Here is a 17,860-nt window from a genome sequence, read left to right as displayed (position 1 = left end):
CATTTGCGCCCCTATTCTATTTTGTTTTATAGTATTTCCTTCTACATATTGAAAGTGATAGAGAAATTGAATTTAGAGAAAAATAAGGACCATCTGGCCTGTCTAGGACTTAGCCATTTAATGGATTCAATATACGCTAAATTCTTATGGTCAGTGACCACAGGGACTTAGAATCATAGAATCATAGAATGGTAGAGTTGGAAGGGACCTCCTGGGTCATCTGGTCCAACCCCCTGCTCAAAGCAGGATTCACTAAATCATCTCAGACAGATGTCTGTCCAGCCTCTGTTTGAAGACGTCCATTGAAGGGGAACTCACCACCTCTCGTGGCAGCCTGTTCCACTCATTAATCACCCTAACTGTCAAAAAGTTTTTTCTAATATCTAATCTGTGTCTCCTCCCATTTAGTTTCATCCCATTGCTTCTAGTCTTTCCTTCTGCAAATGAGAATAAAGATGATCCTTCTACAATGTGACAGCCCTTGACATATTTGTAGACAGCTATTAAGTCTCCTCTCAGTCTTCTTTTTTGCAAGCTAAACATTCCCAAATCCTGCAACCGTTCCTCATAGGACATGGTTTGCAAACCAGTCACCATTCTGGTCGCTCTTCTCTGAACTTGCTCCAGTTTGTCTATGTCTTTTTTAAAATGTGGTGCCCAAAACTGTACACAGTATTCCAGATGAGGTCTGACCAAAGAGGAGTAAAGACCGATAATGACTTCACGTGATCTAGACTGTATGCTTCTGTTAATACATCCCAGAATTGTATTTGCCTTTTTTGCTGCTGCATCACACTGTTGACTCATGTTCAGTCTATGATCTATTAGTATACCTAAGTCTTTTTCACATGTACTGTTGCTTAGCTCTATTCCTCCCATTCTGTATATGCTTTTTTCATTTTTATTGCCCAGATGTAGTACTTTGCATTTTTCCCTGTTAAAAACCATTCTGTTGGTTGCTGCCCACTGCTCCAGTTTATTTAGGTCTTTTTGAATCCTCTCTCTCTCTTCTCTAGTATTAGCTATCCCTCCTAGCTTTGTGTCATCAGCAAATTTAATCAGTTTACCCTCAATTCCTTCATCTAAATCATTGATAAAGATGTTGAACAATACAGGTCCCAGGACGGAGCCCTGTGGTACCCCACTTGAGACATTCATCCAGCTGGATGTGAAGCCATTTACAACCACCCTTTGAGTCCGATCACTAAGCCAGTTATGAATCCACCTAACAGTTGCCTGGTCCATTGCATACTTGGTCATTTTTTCAATAAGGATGGTGTGAGATACTTTGTCAAATGCTTTGCTGAAGTCAAGATATACTATATCTACAGCATTTCCCTGATCCACCCAGTCAGTGATTCTGTCATAGAAGCAAATTAAGTTAGTCTGACATGACTTGTTAGTTACAAACCCATGCTGACTCTGGTTAATCACTTCATTCTTATCCAGGTACTTACATACATGTTGTTTAATAATTTGTTCAAAGATCTTTCCTGGTATAGAAGTCAGACTCACCGGCCTATAGTTCCCTGGGTCCACCTTCTTCCCCTTTTTGAAGATAGGAACAACATTTGCTCTTCTCCAGTCTTCTGGGACTTCTCCTGTTCTCCAAGAATTTTCAAAGATTATGGAGAGTGGTTCTAAAATTTCTTCTACGATCTCCTTCAGTACTCTGGGGTGTAATTCATCTGGACCTGGAGACTTGAACTCATTTATGTTAGCTAAATATTCCCTCACAATCTTTCTGTTTACAGATAACTTGGATTCCTCTATTCCTTTAAAAGGACAGTGAAGATCAGTTGATGTTACATTTTCTTTCTGAGAGAAAACAGATGCAAAATAGGAATTAAAAAGTTCGGCCTTCTCAACATCCTCTCTTACCATTTCTCCATTTTCATCCTGTAAAAATCCTATAGCATCTTTGACTTTTCTTTTACTTTTGACATACCCCCAAAATCCTTTTTTATTGCTTTTGACATCTCTTGAAAGCCTTAATTCATTGTCAGCTTTAGCTAACCTGATACGTGCCCTGCAGGATCTGCAGACTGCATTATAATCTTCTTTAGATATGCCTCCCTCTTTCCATTTAATAAACATTTCTTTCTTTCTTTTTAGCATGTGTTTAAGTTCTGTGTTCATCCATCCTGGTTTCCTTAAATGCTTCCCATTCTTCCTACTTTTCGGGATTGTTAACGATTGTGCTTTGAGAATCTCATTTTTAAAAATTTCCCATCCTTCCTGGACATTTTTGTCCTTAAGGACATCCAGCCATTGGATCCCTCCTATTCTCTTTCTGAGTCTCTTAAAATCTGCCTTTCTAAAATCTAACCTTGAAGTTTGAGTCTTCACATGTCTTCCTCCTCTAGTTATCCAAAATTCTATAATAGCATGATCGCTGCCTCCTAGGGTCCCAGCCACCTTTACCTCCTCAACCATTTCCTCCCTGTTTATAAGGATTAGATCCAAAGTAGCAGATCCCCTTGTTTTCTCCCCTACCTTTTGGAAGATAAAGTTGTCAGCAAGAGAGGATAAGAATTTGCTTGACCTGTTAGTTTTACTTGAGAGAGATTCCCAACAAATGTCTGGATAGTTGAAATCTCCCATGACCACTACGTCATATTTTTTGGAGAACTTGGTCATTTGATACATAAAGAGTTCATCCATATCTTCAGCTTGCCCAGGTGGCCTGTAGTAAATGCCTACAATGGTGTCCTTTCCGTTGTTCTCTCCTTGTATTCTTACCCAAACAGTTTCCACAGAACTCCCAGTCTCTGAAGCTTCAATGTCTGTGCAGATATACGCTTTTCTAACATACAATGCAACACCTCCTCCTCGTTTATCAAGTCTGTTTCTTGCAAATAAGTTGTATCCTTTTAGCCTTTTATTCCAATCATGTGTATCGTCCCACCAAGTTTCAGTGATTCCAATGACATCATATTCCTTTTCCTGCACTTGATGAACTGCCCCCTCCAGAAAATGTCTCCAGTCCTTAACGGCTAATTTAAAAGCAAGTAATTTACAATTCCCAACAGCATAATTTCTTTCAGCAGACAAAAGTTTTGGAACCCTGACATAAAATGGCCCCTACCTTCGAAGCATCCAGAACAGTAGCAGATATAAAACACTCTTTCAATTTTTCAAAAACCCCAATAGTCCTGTGGCCAAACCTTGAGATCTGCCCCCTTATGTGTGATGACAATAAGAGGTTCAGCAATCTGAGAAAAACCCCTAATGAATTTCCTATAATACACTGTGTGCCGAATTATTAGGCAAGTTGTATTTTAGAGGATTATTTTTATTATTGATCAACAACTATGTTCTCAATCAACCCAAAAGACTCATAAATATCCAAGCTTAATATTTTTGGAAGTTGGAGTGGGTTTTTTTTTAGATTTGGCTATCTTAGGAGGATATCTGTTTGTGCAGGTAACTACTGAAATATTAGGCAATTTAATAAAAAACAAATATAATCCCATCTCACTTGTTTATTTTCACCAGGTAAACCAATATCAGTGCACAAAATTTAGAAATAAACTTTTCTGACATGCAAAAACAAAAACCAAAAAAATTAGTGATCAATATAGCCACCTTTCTTTATGATGACACTGAACAGCCTTCCATCCATAGAATCTGTCAGTTGCTTGATCTGTTTTCGATCAACATTGCGTGCAGCAGCCACCACAGCCTCCCAGACACTGTTCCGAGAGGTGTACTGTTTTCCCTCCCTGTAGATCTCACATTTTATGATGGACCACAGGTTCTCTATGGGGTTCAGATCAGGTGAACAAGGGGGCCATGTCATTATATTTTCTTCTTTTAGACCTTTACTGGCCAGTTACACTGTGGAGTAGTTGGATGCATGTGATGGAGCATTGTCCTGCATGAAAATCATGTTTTTCTTGAACGATGCTGACTTCTTCCTGTACCACTGCTTGATGAAGTTGTCTTCCAGAAACTGGCAGTAGGTCTGGGAGTTGAGCTTCACTCCATCCTCAACACGAAAAGGTCCCACAAGTTCATCTTTGATGATACCAGCCCATACCAGTACCCCACCTCCACCTTGCTGGCATCTGAGTCGGAGTGGAGCTCTCTGCCCTTTACTGATCCAGCCTCTGGCCCATCCATCTGGCCCATCAAGAGTCACTCTCATTTCATCAGTCCATAAAACCTTTGAAAAATCAGTCTTAAGATATTTCTTGGCCCATTCTTGACGTTTTATCTTATGTTTCTTGTTCAAAGGTGGTCGTTTTTCAGCCTTCCTTACCTTGGCCATGTCCCTGAGTATCGCACACCTTGTGCTTTTTGATACTCCAGTAATGTTGCAGCTCTGAAATATGGCAAAAGTGGTGGCGAATGGCATCTTGGCAGCTTCACGCTTGATTTTCCTCAATTCATGGGCAGTTATTTTGCGACTTTCTTGGCCAACACGCTTCTTGCGACCCTGTTGGCTATTTGCCATATAACGCTTCATTGTTCAGTGATCAAGCTTCAAAAGTTTGGAAATTTCAAGACTGCTGCATCCCTCTGCAAGACATCTCAGAATTTTGGACTTTTCAGAGCCCGTCAAATCTCTCTTCTGACCCATTTTGCCAAAGGAAAGAAAGTTGCCTAATAATTAAGAACACCTTATATAGGGTGTTGATGTCATTAGTCAACACCCCTCCTCATTACCGAGATGCACATCACCAGAATTACTTAATTGGTAGTTGGCTCTCAAGCCTATGCAGCTTGGAGTAGGACGACATGTATAAAAAGTATCATGTGATCAAAATACTCATTTGCCTAATAATTCTGCACACAGTGTAGTTGGTGAATCTTACAAAATGTTGCAACGCTTTCAGGTCACTAGGTCGGACCCAATCTGTTATAGCTTTGACCTTCCCAGGATCCATCGTAAACCCATCAGCCGATAAAATTAACCCCGGGAATGAAATTTCCTAAACAGAAAAAAACATTTCTCAATTTTAGCAAACAAAGAATTCTCCCTCAATCTTTGTAATACAACACGGACATGTTCCTGTTGAGAATCAAAATCAGGAGAGAAAGTTATATATCATCAAGGCAAATCACAAGAAATCTCCAAATGTAATCAGAGAAATATCATTCAGAAAGTTGTGAAATCCTGTTGGTGCATTGGAGAATCCAAATGGGAGGACGAGATTTTCTAAAAAAAAACCTGCTCCGTACACCTCGTACACATGTGGCTCCGCTCCGTACACCTCGTACACACGGCTCCGCTCCGTACACCTCGTACACACGCGGCTCCGCTCCGTACACCTCGTACACACACTGCTCCGCTCCGTACACCTCATACACACACGGCTCCGCTCCGTACACCTCGTACACACACGGCTCCGCTCCGTACACCTCGTACACACACGGCTCCGCTCCGTACACCTCGTGCACACGCGGCTCTGCTCCGTACACCTCATACACGCGTGGCTCCTCTCTGTACACCTCGTGCACACGCGGCTCTGCTCCGTACACCTCGTACACACACGGCTCTGCTCCGTACACCTCGTACAAACACGGCTCTGCTCCGTACACCTCGTACACATGCAGCTCCACTCCGTGCACCTCGTACACACGTGGCTCCGCTCCGTACACCTCGTACACACGGTCTGCTCCGTACACCTCGTACACGCACGGCTCCGCTCCGTACACCTCGTACATGTGCGGCTCCGCTCCGTACACCTCGTACACACACGGCTCCGCTCCGTACACCTCGTACACACGCGGCTCCGCTCCGTACACCTCGTACACATGCAGCTCCACTCCGTGCACCTCATACACACGTGGCTCCGCTCCGTACACCTCGTACACACGGTCTGCTCCATACACCTCGTACACGCACGGCTCCGCTCCGTACACCTCGTACACGCACGGCTCCGCTCCGTACACCTCGTACACGCACGGCTCCGCTCCGTACACCTCGTACATGTGCGGCTCCGCTCCGTACACCTCGTACACACGCGGCTCCGCTCCGTACACCTCGTACACACGCGGCTCCGCTCCGTACACCTCGTACACGCGCGTCTCTGCTCCGTACACCTCGTACACACGCGGCTCTGCTCCGTACACCTCGTACATGTGCGGCCCCGCTCCGTACACCTCATACACACGGCTCCGCTCCGTACACCTTGTACACACGCGGCTCCGCTCCGTACACCTCGTACACGCGCGTCTCTGCTCCGTACACCTCGTACACACGCGGCTCTGCTCCGTACACCTCGTACACACGCGGCTCTGCTCCGTACACCTCGTACACACGCTGCTCCGCTCCGTACACCTCGTACACACGCGGCTCTGCTCCGTACACCTCGTACACACGCGGCTCCGCTCTGTACACCTCGTACACACGCGGCTCCGCTCCGTACACCTCGTACACACGCGGCTCCGCTCCGTACACCTCGTACACACGCGGCTCTGCTCCGTACACCTCGTACACACGCGGCTCTGCTCCGTACACCTCGTACACACGCGGCTCTGCTCCGTACACCTCGTACACACGCGGCTCTGCTCCGTACACCTCGTACACACGCGGCTCTTCTCCGTACACCTCGTACACACGCGGCTCTGCTCCGTACACCTCGTACACACGCAGCTCCGCTCCGTACACCTCGTACTCGCTCGGCTCCGCACACCTCGTACACGCACGGCTCCGCTCCGTACACCTCGTGCACACGCGGCTCTGCTCCGTACACCTCGTACACACGCGGCTCCGCTCCGTACACCTCGTACACATGCAGCTCCACTCCGTGCACCTCGTACACACGCGGCTCTGCTCCGTACACCTCGTACACACGCGGCTCTGCTCCGTACACACGCGGCTCTGCTCCGTACACCTCGTACACACGCGGCTCTGCTCCGTACACCTCGTACACGCGCGGCTCTGCTCCATACACCTCGCACACACGCGGCTCTGCTCCGTACACCTCGTACACACGCGGCTCTGCTCCGTACACCTCGTGCACGCGCGGCTCTGCTCCGTACACCTCGTGCACGCGCGGCTCTGCTCCGTACACCTCGTGCACGCGCGGCTCTGCTCCGTACACCTCGTGCACGCGCGGCTCTGCTCCGTACACCTCGTGCACGCGCGGCTCTGCTCCGTACACCTCGTGCACGCGCGGCTCTGCTCCGTACACCTCGTACACACACGGCTCTGCTCCGTACACACGAGGCTCTGCTCCGTACACCTCGTACACACGCGGCTCCCCTCCGTATACCTCGTACACGCGCGGCTCCGCTCCGTACACCTCGTACACACGCGGCTCCCCTCCGTACACCTCGTACACACGCGGCTCCCCTCCGTACACCTCGTACACGCGCGGCTCCGCTCCGTACACCTCGTACACACGCGGCTCCCCTCCGTACACCTCGTACACACGCGGCTCCGCTCCGTACACCTCGTACACACGCGGCTCCCCTCCGTACACCTCGTACACACACGGCTCTGCTCCGTACGCACGCGGCTCTGCTCCGTACACCTCGTACACGCGCGGCTCCGCTCCGTACACCTCGTACACACGCGGCTCCCCTCCGTACATCTCGTACACACGCGGCTCTGCTCCGTACACCTCGTACACACGCGGCTCTGCTCCGTACACCTCGTACACACACGGCTCTGCTCCGTACTCCTCGTACACACGCGGCTCCGCTCCGTACACCTCGTACACACACGGCTCTGCTACATCCACACTGTAAACCCCTCCTGACCCCACACATAAACTTCAGCTCATCCAGCACCATGACAACCAGCACAGCAGAGTCCTGCATCCACTGAGGCCCCTGATCATGTGACCCCTGACTCCTCCCCTCCTGTGACCTCATCACAGCTCCTGTGCGCACAGAGCAGCCATATATGTGGTGGCGGCTCTGCAGGTGGAGGTATGTGGTGGCGGCTCTGCAGGTGGAGGTATGTGGAGACCCCCATTACTGGAGCATTAATACTAGATATATATTGCACAGGGGATATCGCAGCCGATTCCCTCTAGAATAATCCTGGAATCGCAACATTAGATGATTATTTCTCTGCAGTTTCTATAGGACATAATACATTCCATTCCCTTTTGTTGGTTCATTATCGGATCTCCTATCTTTATAGTGAGCCTATGCGGTGACATCCAGGAGGCTCCACACAATTCAGGAACCCCAATGGGGACATTACAGCTTGTTCACCATCCATGACTGAATCAGTGGACATGTCTGTGGTCTCTGGACCGGGCGTCTCTTCTGTATTTGTAGGTTTATGGAGCTGACACTATAGTTTTTAGGGCCTAGGATTGTGCGTTCACAAAGCCACTGATGATTGTTAAAATTGTTACAAATATCGGAGAAAACTTGATTAATAATCTCCAGTACTGAGGACGTCATTTTGTAAAAGTTTTCCGGGAAGGAGATTAAGCCGGTAGTGGAATCTGTAGGGAACCTGTCGTTTCTGAGGCTTAGCAGGTGGGGTGTAAATTGGTCCGCAGTAGAACCCACATATTAGTATTCAGAGTGGCTTCTGAATATGTCTCCATCCTGAAAAGGGTCACCTTGCCATGGTGGGATGGCTGTGATGCTTTTTTAATTAAAACATGTGTTCACTAAGAACCCTATATTATTTAAATGCACTTTTGCTTTTTTACTTATTTAGTTACAGCAGGGTTTATGATCACTTTGTTCCTTGTAGGTTTTGCATATGTCTCCATAGATGAGAAGATATTAAACAGGCATTCAGCTCTTCTGCTGGTGTTGCTCCCTTAAGAACAGGTAACATTTGGCATTTGGCAGAAGTCACCTGTAAAAAGTACAATTTCCCCCATTAAGCGATTGGATCCCTGCAGATCTTTCAAAGTGCGATCGAGGGCCTTGACAGCTTTCTTGTGCGCCATAGTAGATTCCTCCCAAACAAATAATTTGCAAGTCTGTAATTCTTTAGCTTTCCTTGAGCCCTTAGTGATATTACAGCCAAGAGTTTCCAACAGCACTAGATTCAAGGGCAATCCTAGTGCTGAATGAGCCGTGCACCCTCCATCTAGAAGAGTGGCCGCAATCCCAGACGAGGCATCGGCCAGAGCAATATTATTTGAACGAATTTCTGTGAGCAGCAAATTAATTAAGAATGTTTTACCGCTACCTCCTGATGCATCAAGGAAAAACAGTCTCCCATTTCCACGTGAAATCTGATCCGTAATTGCCAAATACGCCGATCTTTGGTCATCAACCAAAAGAGGCATATTTAATGTGACAAATTCTTTCAACCTTTCCAAATCATAACTTTAGTTTCACAGAATATCTCTGTCCATAAGATCAAAGGCTGGTCGAACTGGTGCTGGTAAACCGAATTCTATTAGAGTTTTACTATTGATACACTTGCACCTTTCTTCTAGCATCAAGAGGATTTGGTGAATATGTCAGCAGTGAAATTGAAGCCTAAATCTGGACTAACTCTCCTGTGCACTCTATGACAAGAATCTTAAGCTGCAGACTTCGAGGAAGAAACTGCTTATTGTCTGTGGCCTAAAATATATAGGTTTTATTACTAGATGTAAAGCAGAAAACTAAATACTGTAAAATAATAAATCTCATATGTTTCCCTTATTATCTCCAGTAATTGTATTATTACACAGGATTTTTATGATGTTACATCGGCTCATCTTCTCATTCAGGTCTCTACAATATTCGATCCTCTAAGTTTACCCATTTTTACCCAAATTTACCCATCAAAGAAAGATATGGACAGAGACAAGATGGCAAAGGGGATATTACACCTCACCCTTGAGATCCTCTTCCAGCTTACTGGAGAGGTGAGAGATTCTGATGATGTCACATTACATCATTCTTATCTATGGGAATAACAGATGGACAGAACTGGAGAGGTGAGGACTCTGAAAATGTCTGGAGTGAGATTTATTAATGTGTTTCTCCATAACCAGGATTACACAGTAGTGAAGAAGACCTCTAGTGACCGCTGTCAGGACCCTGTGTCTGAGGGATGGAGAAGACCCCTGAGCCCAATCACAGGACCTCCATCTCACCCCCTGATACATGAGGACATCAATGACCAGAAGATCCTAGAACTCACCTACAGGATGATTGAGCTGCTGACTGGAGAGGTGACACTGCTGGGAATACTGGGATATTATACAGTAACGCTATGGAGGGATCGGGGAGTTGACGGTATCATTGTATATATCAGGTTCCTATAAGGTGTCAGGATGTCGCCGTCTATTTTTCCAAGGAGGAGTGGGAGTATTTAGAAGCACACAAAGATGTGTACAAGGACATCATGATGGAGGTTCCCCAGCCCCTCACATCACCAGGTAATAGACAGGACTAAATACACACGGCCTATAATTATCTGTATGTCAAGAATGAATTCAGTCCCTGTATGTGTTTCCTCCAGATCTATCCAGTAAGAGGACAACACCAGAGAGATGTCCCCGTCCTCTTCTTCCACAGGACTGTAAACAAGAAGATCCCAATGTTCCTCAGGATCATCAGGTAGAAGGAGACAAGGTGTCATGAGATATCCCCTATGATGTGTAGACGGCTGTGAAGGTCTTGTGTTCAGTCCTGCTTTATCCACTAGTATTATATGTTTTATACTTGTGTAATGAGAACGGTGGAGATGGCAGGATTAGAGCTGATCATATATGTAACTTCTCCATCTGTCTGTGATTTTTACAATATTTGTTTCAGGGTGAAGATCTGACCCATATTAATACTACAGAGACATATGTGAGGGGTGATGAGAGGTGTAAAGAGGAGATTCCTACATATGACCACCCAGGTGAGTAGTGACCACTAAATGCAGAGAAGTTACAGATTCTTCTCAGTCACTGGCTGTGGTTGCTTTATCAGTGGTGTAGTCCGGCCGTATCACAATCATGTGATCAGCATTTTGCCGCTAGAGCATAACTTTCTTCACTAGTTACTCATTTTTTGCTGATGAAGACAGTCGAGTTTGGTCATTTCAGTAGATGAGTTATTGTCTATACTCACAGTTTTTGACTACAGTAGTTAGTGCCCAAAATACTCTGATTTAACCACTTCCCGCAGACAGTTTTGTGCTCCTAAACCGTACCCCATTTTCAAATCTGACGTGTGTCACTTTATATGGTGATAACTTAAGAATTCTTCACAAAGGATAATAGGAAACAAATGGATCTTAGAAACTATTTTCCAACTTCTCTTGAATCCAACAATACCCTATATACGGTTGTACACTACTGTCTGGGCACATGGCAGGTTAAGAAGGGAAGGAACAACATTTAGATATTTTAATCAGATCTTGCTAGAATAGTTTGCAGACACAATGCATTGGGGGCACTGTTCGTGTTCACCTGGCAGCTCAAAAGATGGCTACCACGAACAGGCTTGGCGCTATCTACTCCATTTTCCAGATCCCAAGGATTGCTTGGCTCATCATTCCTTAATCCCTCTACATGGATCTGGACTTAGACAGAGACCCCCTAAGCTTGGAACATGGTGTTATCTGCTGTTCTGTGGAGTGAGATGGCAAGAAGAATAGTCAGATAGCCGGGTCATAACCAGGAGGGCAGAGAAAATACAAAATCAGAAGACACAAGAGTAGTCAATAAACGGGTCGGGGTCACAACAGGAAACAAATACACAAGCCGGGAGCTGAGCACAGAGGACTGAACCAGAGGAGAACAAGGCTGTATCTGGCAGCTTCCGGCAATATGCTTCCAGCTTTAGTAGGGTGTGGTACTTTCCAATTGGCTGAAACAGGGAGCAGATTACTCCAGCTGGACAGCACACACACCCATACTGCCAGGCTGGATGGTACTATACTGGTCCTAGGCACCCTAATCTTAGTGGCTGGACAGAGCCTGCACCGCCCAGAGCTTCTGGTTCTGACGTCTCCTCCATCACCAGCGCCCCCTGCAGGATGAATAAGGCGGCTCCTGGTGAGAGAAGCAGACGTCGCAGGAGAAGATCCCAGAGGAGATGGGACACACCATTTGCAGGAGCCCTAATGTGACCAAATTGCAGAAAACCAGAGCAGTAGAAATCCCCATAAAGTGACTCCATTTTGGAAATTTTAACCCTCAGTGAATTATTCTATAGCAGTAGTGACTATTTTGACTCCACAGGCACTTTCCGGATATTAGCACGCAGTGGATGTTGGACAGTGAAAATTGCAAATATATAATTTTATTACCCAACACATAGTGCCCAGATTGTGCCCCAGGAGACACACACCGTAAATTAAGTGGGTTCTTCTCACTATAGTAATGCCAAATACATGGATGCTAAATGTGGTTTGGGCACACTGCAAGGATCTGAAGTGAGGGAGGAGATCTGACTTTGGGAGAGCGGATATTGCTGGATTGGTTTATGGAAGCCATGTTGATTCTCAATAGCCTTTGAGTCACTAATAATGTGGAAACCTGGTTTTCCATTGACAGATGATGGACCTGAGTGGGGACTTGTTTTTTGTGAGATGAGTAGAAGTTTTTATTGATATTATTTTCGCCTACATAACATTGTTTGGTGGCTTTTTATTCCATATTTGTGAGGCAGAATTAACAAACAGTTGAACACTACGATCCACTGGTTCATCCTATGAGGTTTTCTATTAGACTGTGAACTGTTATTGTCTTGGTGAATAATGATGGCTAACATAGTGCAAACTTTAAAAAAAATCACTGAAAAAGATACAGCCTTACCAACACCAAATCATATAGCAAATGCACTAGCAGGATGCTGCAGACCCCCATGATAAAGGTGGGGGCAGCGCAGGTGCAAAATACTGATGGAGCAACCATTCACAAACCTACCAATTCATGGAGGGGGTGGCTGCCTAGTATTAAAGATGCACACAGATGAAGCTTGAATAGGACGCCAGTCACACAGGTAGATGTGATGCACAGTGTCTGGCTTACAGCCTAATGATGATGTCCATACTATTAGATCAGGAGGGCTGCCCAGCACTATATAAGTGCACCCCACATGGACCCACACCCCAGTACACCCAACCAACACTAAAATGCTACTGCATTTGATATCTGATTTGGTGTAAGGCTGATTTTTCTGCGATGGTTTCTTGGTAGATAATGATACTTTTATATAAAGTGCATTTTTACGGAGAGAAATGTTCATCAATATAAATTTTAAGGATATGTTATTCATAAATAATAATTGGTTTTATTCTTGGCAGATGACTGTACCAGGAAATCAGAGGGACAGCTGACATCTTCAATTTTTAAATCCGATGATCTTGATATCCCACGGGATATAATTGAAGTGAATGCCATTAACCCAGATATACCATCATCCCTTCACAGCAAAGATCTGTCATCTGATCATTTGAAACAGGTCCTGTCTTCTGATTCATTACTCACTACTAAGGAAAATCAAAGTCACAATATAAGCATTAAAAAACAAATTGCTCCTAAAGCAAAGAAGCCATTTTCATGTTCAGAATATGGAAATAGTTTTCCACTCCAAAAGTCTTTTCTTAAACATCAAAGCATTCATACAACAGAGAATAGATTTTTTTGTTTCAAGTGTGGGAAAGGTTTTAACCAGAAATCAAATCTTGTTAATCACCAGAGAACTCACACAGGGGAGAAGCCATTTGCTTGTTCAGAATGTGGAAAATGTTTTACATTGAAATCAAGTTTTATCAGACATCAGATAACTCACACAGGGGAGAAGCCTTTTTCCTGTTCAGAATGTGGGAAATGTTTTAACCAGAAATCAGATTTGGTTAAGCACCAGAGAACTCACACAGGGGAGAAGCCTTTTTCCTGTTCAGAATGCGGAAAATGTTTCAGCCAGAAATCAGATTTGTTTATACACCAGAGAACTCACACAGGGGAGAAGCCTTTTTCCTGTTCAGAATGTGGGAAATGTTTTAGCCAGAAATCAGCTTTGATTAAGCACCAGAGAACCCACATAGGGGAGAAGCCTTTCTCCTGTTCAGAATGTGGGAAATGTTTTAACCAGAAATCAGATTTGATTAATCACCAGAGAACTCACACAGGGGAGAAGACTTTTTCCTGTTCAGAAAGTGGGAAATGTTTTAACCAGAAATCAGATTTGATTAATCACCAGAGAAATCACACAGGGGAGAAGCCTTTTTCCTGTTCAGAATGCGGAAAATGTTTCAGCCATAAATCAGATTTGGTTATACACCAGAGAACTCACACAGGGGAGAAGCCTTTATCCTGTTCAGAATGTGGGAAATGTTTTAACGATAATTCAGATTTTATTAAGCACCAGAGAACTCACACAGGGGAGAAGCCTTTTTCCTGTTCAGAATGTGGAAAATGTTTCAGCCAGAAATCAGCTTTGGTTATACACCAGAGAACTCACACAGGGGAGAAGCCTTTTTCCTGTTCAGAATGTGGAAAATGTTTCAGCCAGAAATCAGCTTTGGTTATACACCAGAGAACTCACACAGGGGAGAAGCCTTTTTCCTGTTCAGAATGTGGGAAATGTTTTAGCCAGAAATCAGCTTTGATTAAGCACCAGAGAACCCACACAGGGGAGAAGCCTTTCTCCTGTTCAGAATGTGGGAAATGTTTTAACGATAATTCAGATTTTATTAAGCACCAGAGAACTCACACAGGGGAGAAGCCTTTTTCCTGTTCAGAATGTGGAAAATGTTTTGTGAAGAAATCATCACTTCTTAGTCACCATAGTACTCACACAGACGAGAAGCCATTTTCATGTTCTTAATGTGGGAAATGATTTACATAGAAATCAACTCTTAATAAACTTCTGAGAAGTCACATGGGGGATAAGCCATTTTTAACCGAAAATTGTATCTTCATAAAGAGGCTGTCCACTACTAGGACAACTCATTCTCATTCCTCATGTTTGGCCTTGTTAAAATAAAAACACTCATACGCACCTCCCATTCTTGTGCTGTTCCATTAGTGTCACAACTCATGTTCCCGGGCATCACACAAGGTTGTTACATCACACAATCCTGCTCCCAATCAACGCCTCCTTCGGATGTATTGAACATCATCAGGAAGGACATGGCCTGGACATAGCATCGAGAGAAGGCACACACTGAGAGCACTCTTCAGACTGTGTTCCTGGGGGAATTCTAAGCAATTTACAGCCTCAAACATGACGTCCGATATGGGAAAGAAAGACAAGATATCAGAGATTAATCTGAGGTCCTCCACCTCTGTCAGCATGTCTGGTATGCAGTGTTTCTCTAATAACCCCCCACTACAGCACACAGGAGGATGTAACCCCACCCTAATAGGGACAGGAAATACGAAGAGGTTTAAATAGCCCCTCCCACATCCTCCCTCCAGTGCTATTTCCTGTCCCTATCAGGGATGAAGAGGTCATCCCCGGTGTGCTGGGCCGGCGACAGGCACTGGGGGAAAGCTACTAGGCGGGCAGCGGAGGATCGAGCTATCTTTACTAGTGTTGAGCAAGCACTAAAATGCTCGGGTACTCGAAGCTCGGGCCGAGCTCACCGTGATACTCGGGTGCTCGACCCGAGCAACGAGTCCATTGTTAGTCTATGGGAGACCCGAAAATTTTTGCGGCCGCACCCCCAGCAGTCTGTAGAAAGCCTAAAAAGTGCCCAAAACGATAGTGACAGTGTTCAAATGACATGGGGACAGTATGGGGATCGCCCCAGGAAGCATTTCTGACCCCCATGTCACTGCTGTCAACAACGTGGTCAGATATATTAAGCCACTTTTACGGGCTCACAATAAAACGTTCAAAAACAAAACTGAAACTGTTTTCCTGTGAAATATGTTAAGGAACTTCTTTTCCAGGGTAAAGACTTGTGTATAAGGTAAAATAAATAACCAAAAACAAAAATACTCCTCCACACCTTGGGCTATGTACACAAGTTACATTTTTTTATGCGTTTTTGCACATTTGTATTGCTTTCAACCGTGACAAATGCATTCACCAGGAAATGTCATTTTAACATTTTACAACCTTATCTGGCCATGTGCTTTGTGACACATGCATACAGTGCTGAAAAGACATGGGAACAGCATGGGGAAGACCCCTGAAAGCATCTCTGACACCCAGGTCACTGCCTAAAAGTGTGCCCTTCAGAAGTGATCCTTGCCGCATCAGAAGATGCAGACTTGCAACTTACTCGGTCCGGGTGCCCACAGGACAGCCTTACCACAAACACGTGAACAAGTGAATGTGGCCAAGGATGGTCCATCTGACTGACGCCTTCACGCTGGGTTAATATTGTGGAAGCCGGGACACAGTTGGACACTGGGATGCAACACGTCCTCCAGACATAGAGGATTGCGGGTCCTGGGTCAATCAGGCTTCAACAAAGTTCAGAAGGTAGACAGCAGCAGTGGTTGGCCTCCTACACAACGAGTAAATTATTCATGATCATGAGGCCATCCATCTCCTTAACTTTCTGTTCCTTGGAATGCAAGTGCATGTATGTAGTAGCGGCTAGGCCTGAGGTGGTCAGCGTTTTGGCGCATATTCTACCTCCTCCGAAGATTGCTGGATGTTTTCCTGCTACTATCCCAGTTCTATGACTCCCGTTAAAACAAAGCTTCAGGTGATGAATGATGGATGAGGTGGTGGCAAAGGAGAAAGAGCAGGAGGAAAAGGGACCATTCACATCAATATCAGGCCAGTCAACCACACATGTCTTGTAGGATATGTTTCTGTACGAAAAGGAGCGGTTCGGCTACACAGTTATAGGGCATACAGTGAGTGCAATGCCTACCAAAAATTTCGAGGCACTCCAATGCCCCTTGGAAGTGACATGGAGGTCAGAGGGCCTTAACTAAACCGTTTTTTCCATTTATAGCAACTGGGTCTACTGTACACTGTTGGCCTAAGCAGTGAATGGAAGGCTTTCCAAAAATTATGAGGAACTGCAAGGCCCCTTGAAACAGACGTGGATTACAGTGTACTAAAAACCTTCTACCCATTATTGGGGAGTCGGTCTCCCTTAGTGTTCGCCTATGCATTGAAAAGCAAAAGCTGACTAAAATTATGAGGAAATGCAATGCCCGTTGGAAGAGTCGTGGAGGTTAGAGGTAATTAAAAACAACATTTCAATGCCCCTTGGAAGAGCTGTGGAGTTCAGAGTGGTTTAACAAGACAGTTTTAATGCCCCTTGGAAGAGTGGTGGAGGTCGCAGTGGAATAAAAAGACAATATCAATGCCCCTTGGAACAGTGGTGGAGGTCACAGTAGCTTAACAAGACAGTTTTAATGCCCCTTGGAAGTGTGGTGGAGGTCACAGTAGCTTAACAAGATGGTTTTAATGCCCCTTCGAAGAGACGTAGAGGTCACAGTAGCTTAACAAGACAGTTTTAATGCCCCTTGGAAGAGTGGTGGAGGTCGCAGTGGAATAAAAAGACAGTATCAATGCCCCTTGGAAGAGTGGTGGAGGTCACAGTAGCTTAATAATACGATTTTAATGCCCCTTGGAAGAGACGTGGAGGTCACAGTAGCTTAACAAGACCGTTTTAATGACCCTTGGAAGAGTGGTGGAGGTCGCAGTGGAATAAAAAGACAATATCAATGCCCCTTGGAAGAGTGGTGGAGGTCACAGTAGCTTAACAAGACAGTTTTAATGCCCCTTGGAAGAGTGGTGGAGATCGCAGTGGAATAAAAAGACAATATCAATGCCCCTTGGAAGAGTGGTGGAGGTCACACTAGCTTAACAAGACCGTTTTTTATGCCCCTTGGAAGAGCTATGGAGTTCAGAGTCGTTTAACAAGACGGTTTTAATGCCCCTTGGAAGAGTGGTGGAGGTCACAGTAACTTAACCAGACAGTTTTAATGCCCCTTGGAAGAGTGGTGGAGGTCGCAGTGGAATAAAAAGACAATATGAATGCCCCTTGGAAGAGTGGTGGAGGTCACAGTAGCTT

The 17,860-nt window shown here is 45.2% G+C and overlaps 2 protein-coding genes across 2 annotated transcripts in view; both read left to right on the top strand.

The window, feature by feature from the left end:
* LOC141176147 (uncharacterized) overlaps positions 1-15,631 on the top strand; it is a 169,787-nt gene extending 154,156 nt beyond the window's left edge. Inside the window, exon 9 of the mRNA XM_073660145.1 lies at positions 13,532-15,631. Coding sequence (XP_073516246.1) covers positions 13,532-14,697 — 1,166 coding nt within the window. The 3' untranslated portion in view covers positions 14,698-15,631. The remainder of the gene's footprint in view (positions 1-13,531) is intronic.
* Positions 7,835-10,512, top strand: LOC141176161 (oocyte zinc finger protein XlCOF8.4-like). Its single transcript, XM_073660158.1, has 5 exons — positions 7,835-7,915; positions 9,654-9,791; positions 9,921-10,100; positions 10,184-10,307; positions 10,391-10,512. Exons 1-5 carry the CDS (start codon positions 7,862-7,864, stop codon positions 10,510-10,512), a joined length of 618 nt encoding a protein of 205 aa, XP_073516259.1. The 5' UTR covers positions 7,835-7,861.
* Positions 15,632-17,860: the final 2,229 nt, after the last annotated feature.

Source organism: Phyllobates terribilis, unplaced genomic scaffold, assembly GCF_046119375.1.
Source record: "Phyllobates terribilis strain yellow unplaced genomic scaffold, ASM4611937v1 Scaffold_17__1_contigs__length_24005725, whole genome shotgun sequence".
Taxonomy (NCBI): Eukaryota; Metazoa; Chordata; class Amphibia; order Anura; family Dendrobatidae; genus Phyllobates; species Phyllobates terribilis.
The sequence above is the reverse complement of the archived record's forward strand: the minus strand, read 5'-3'. Positions and strand labels throughout refer to the sequence as shown.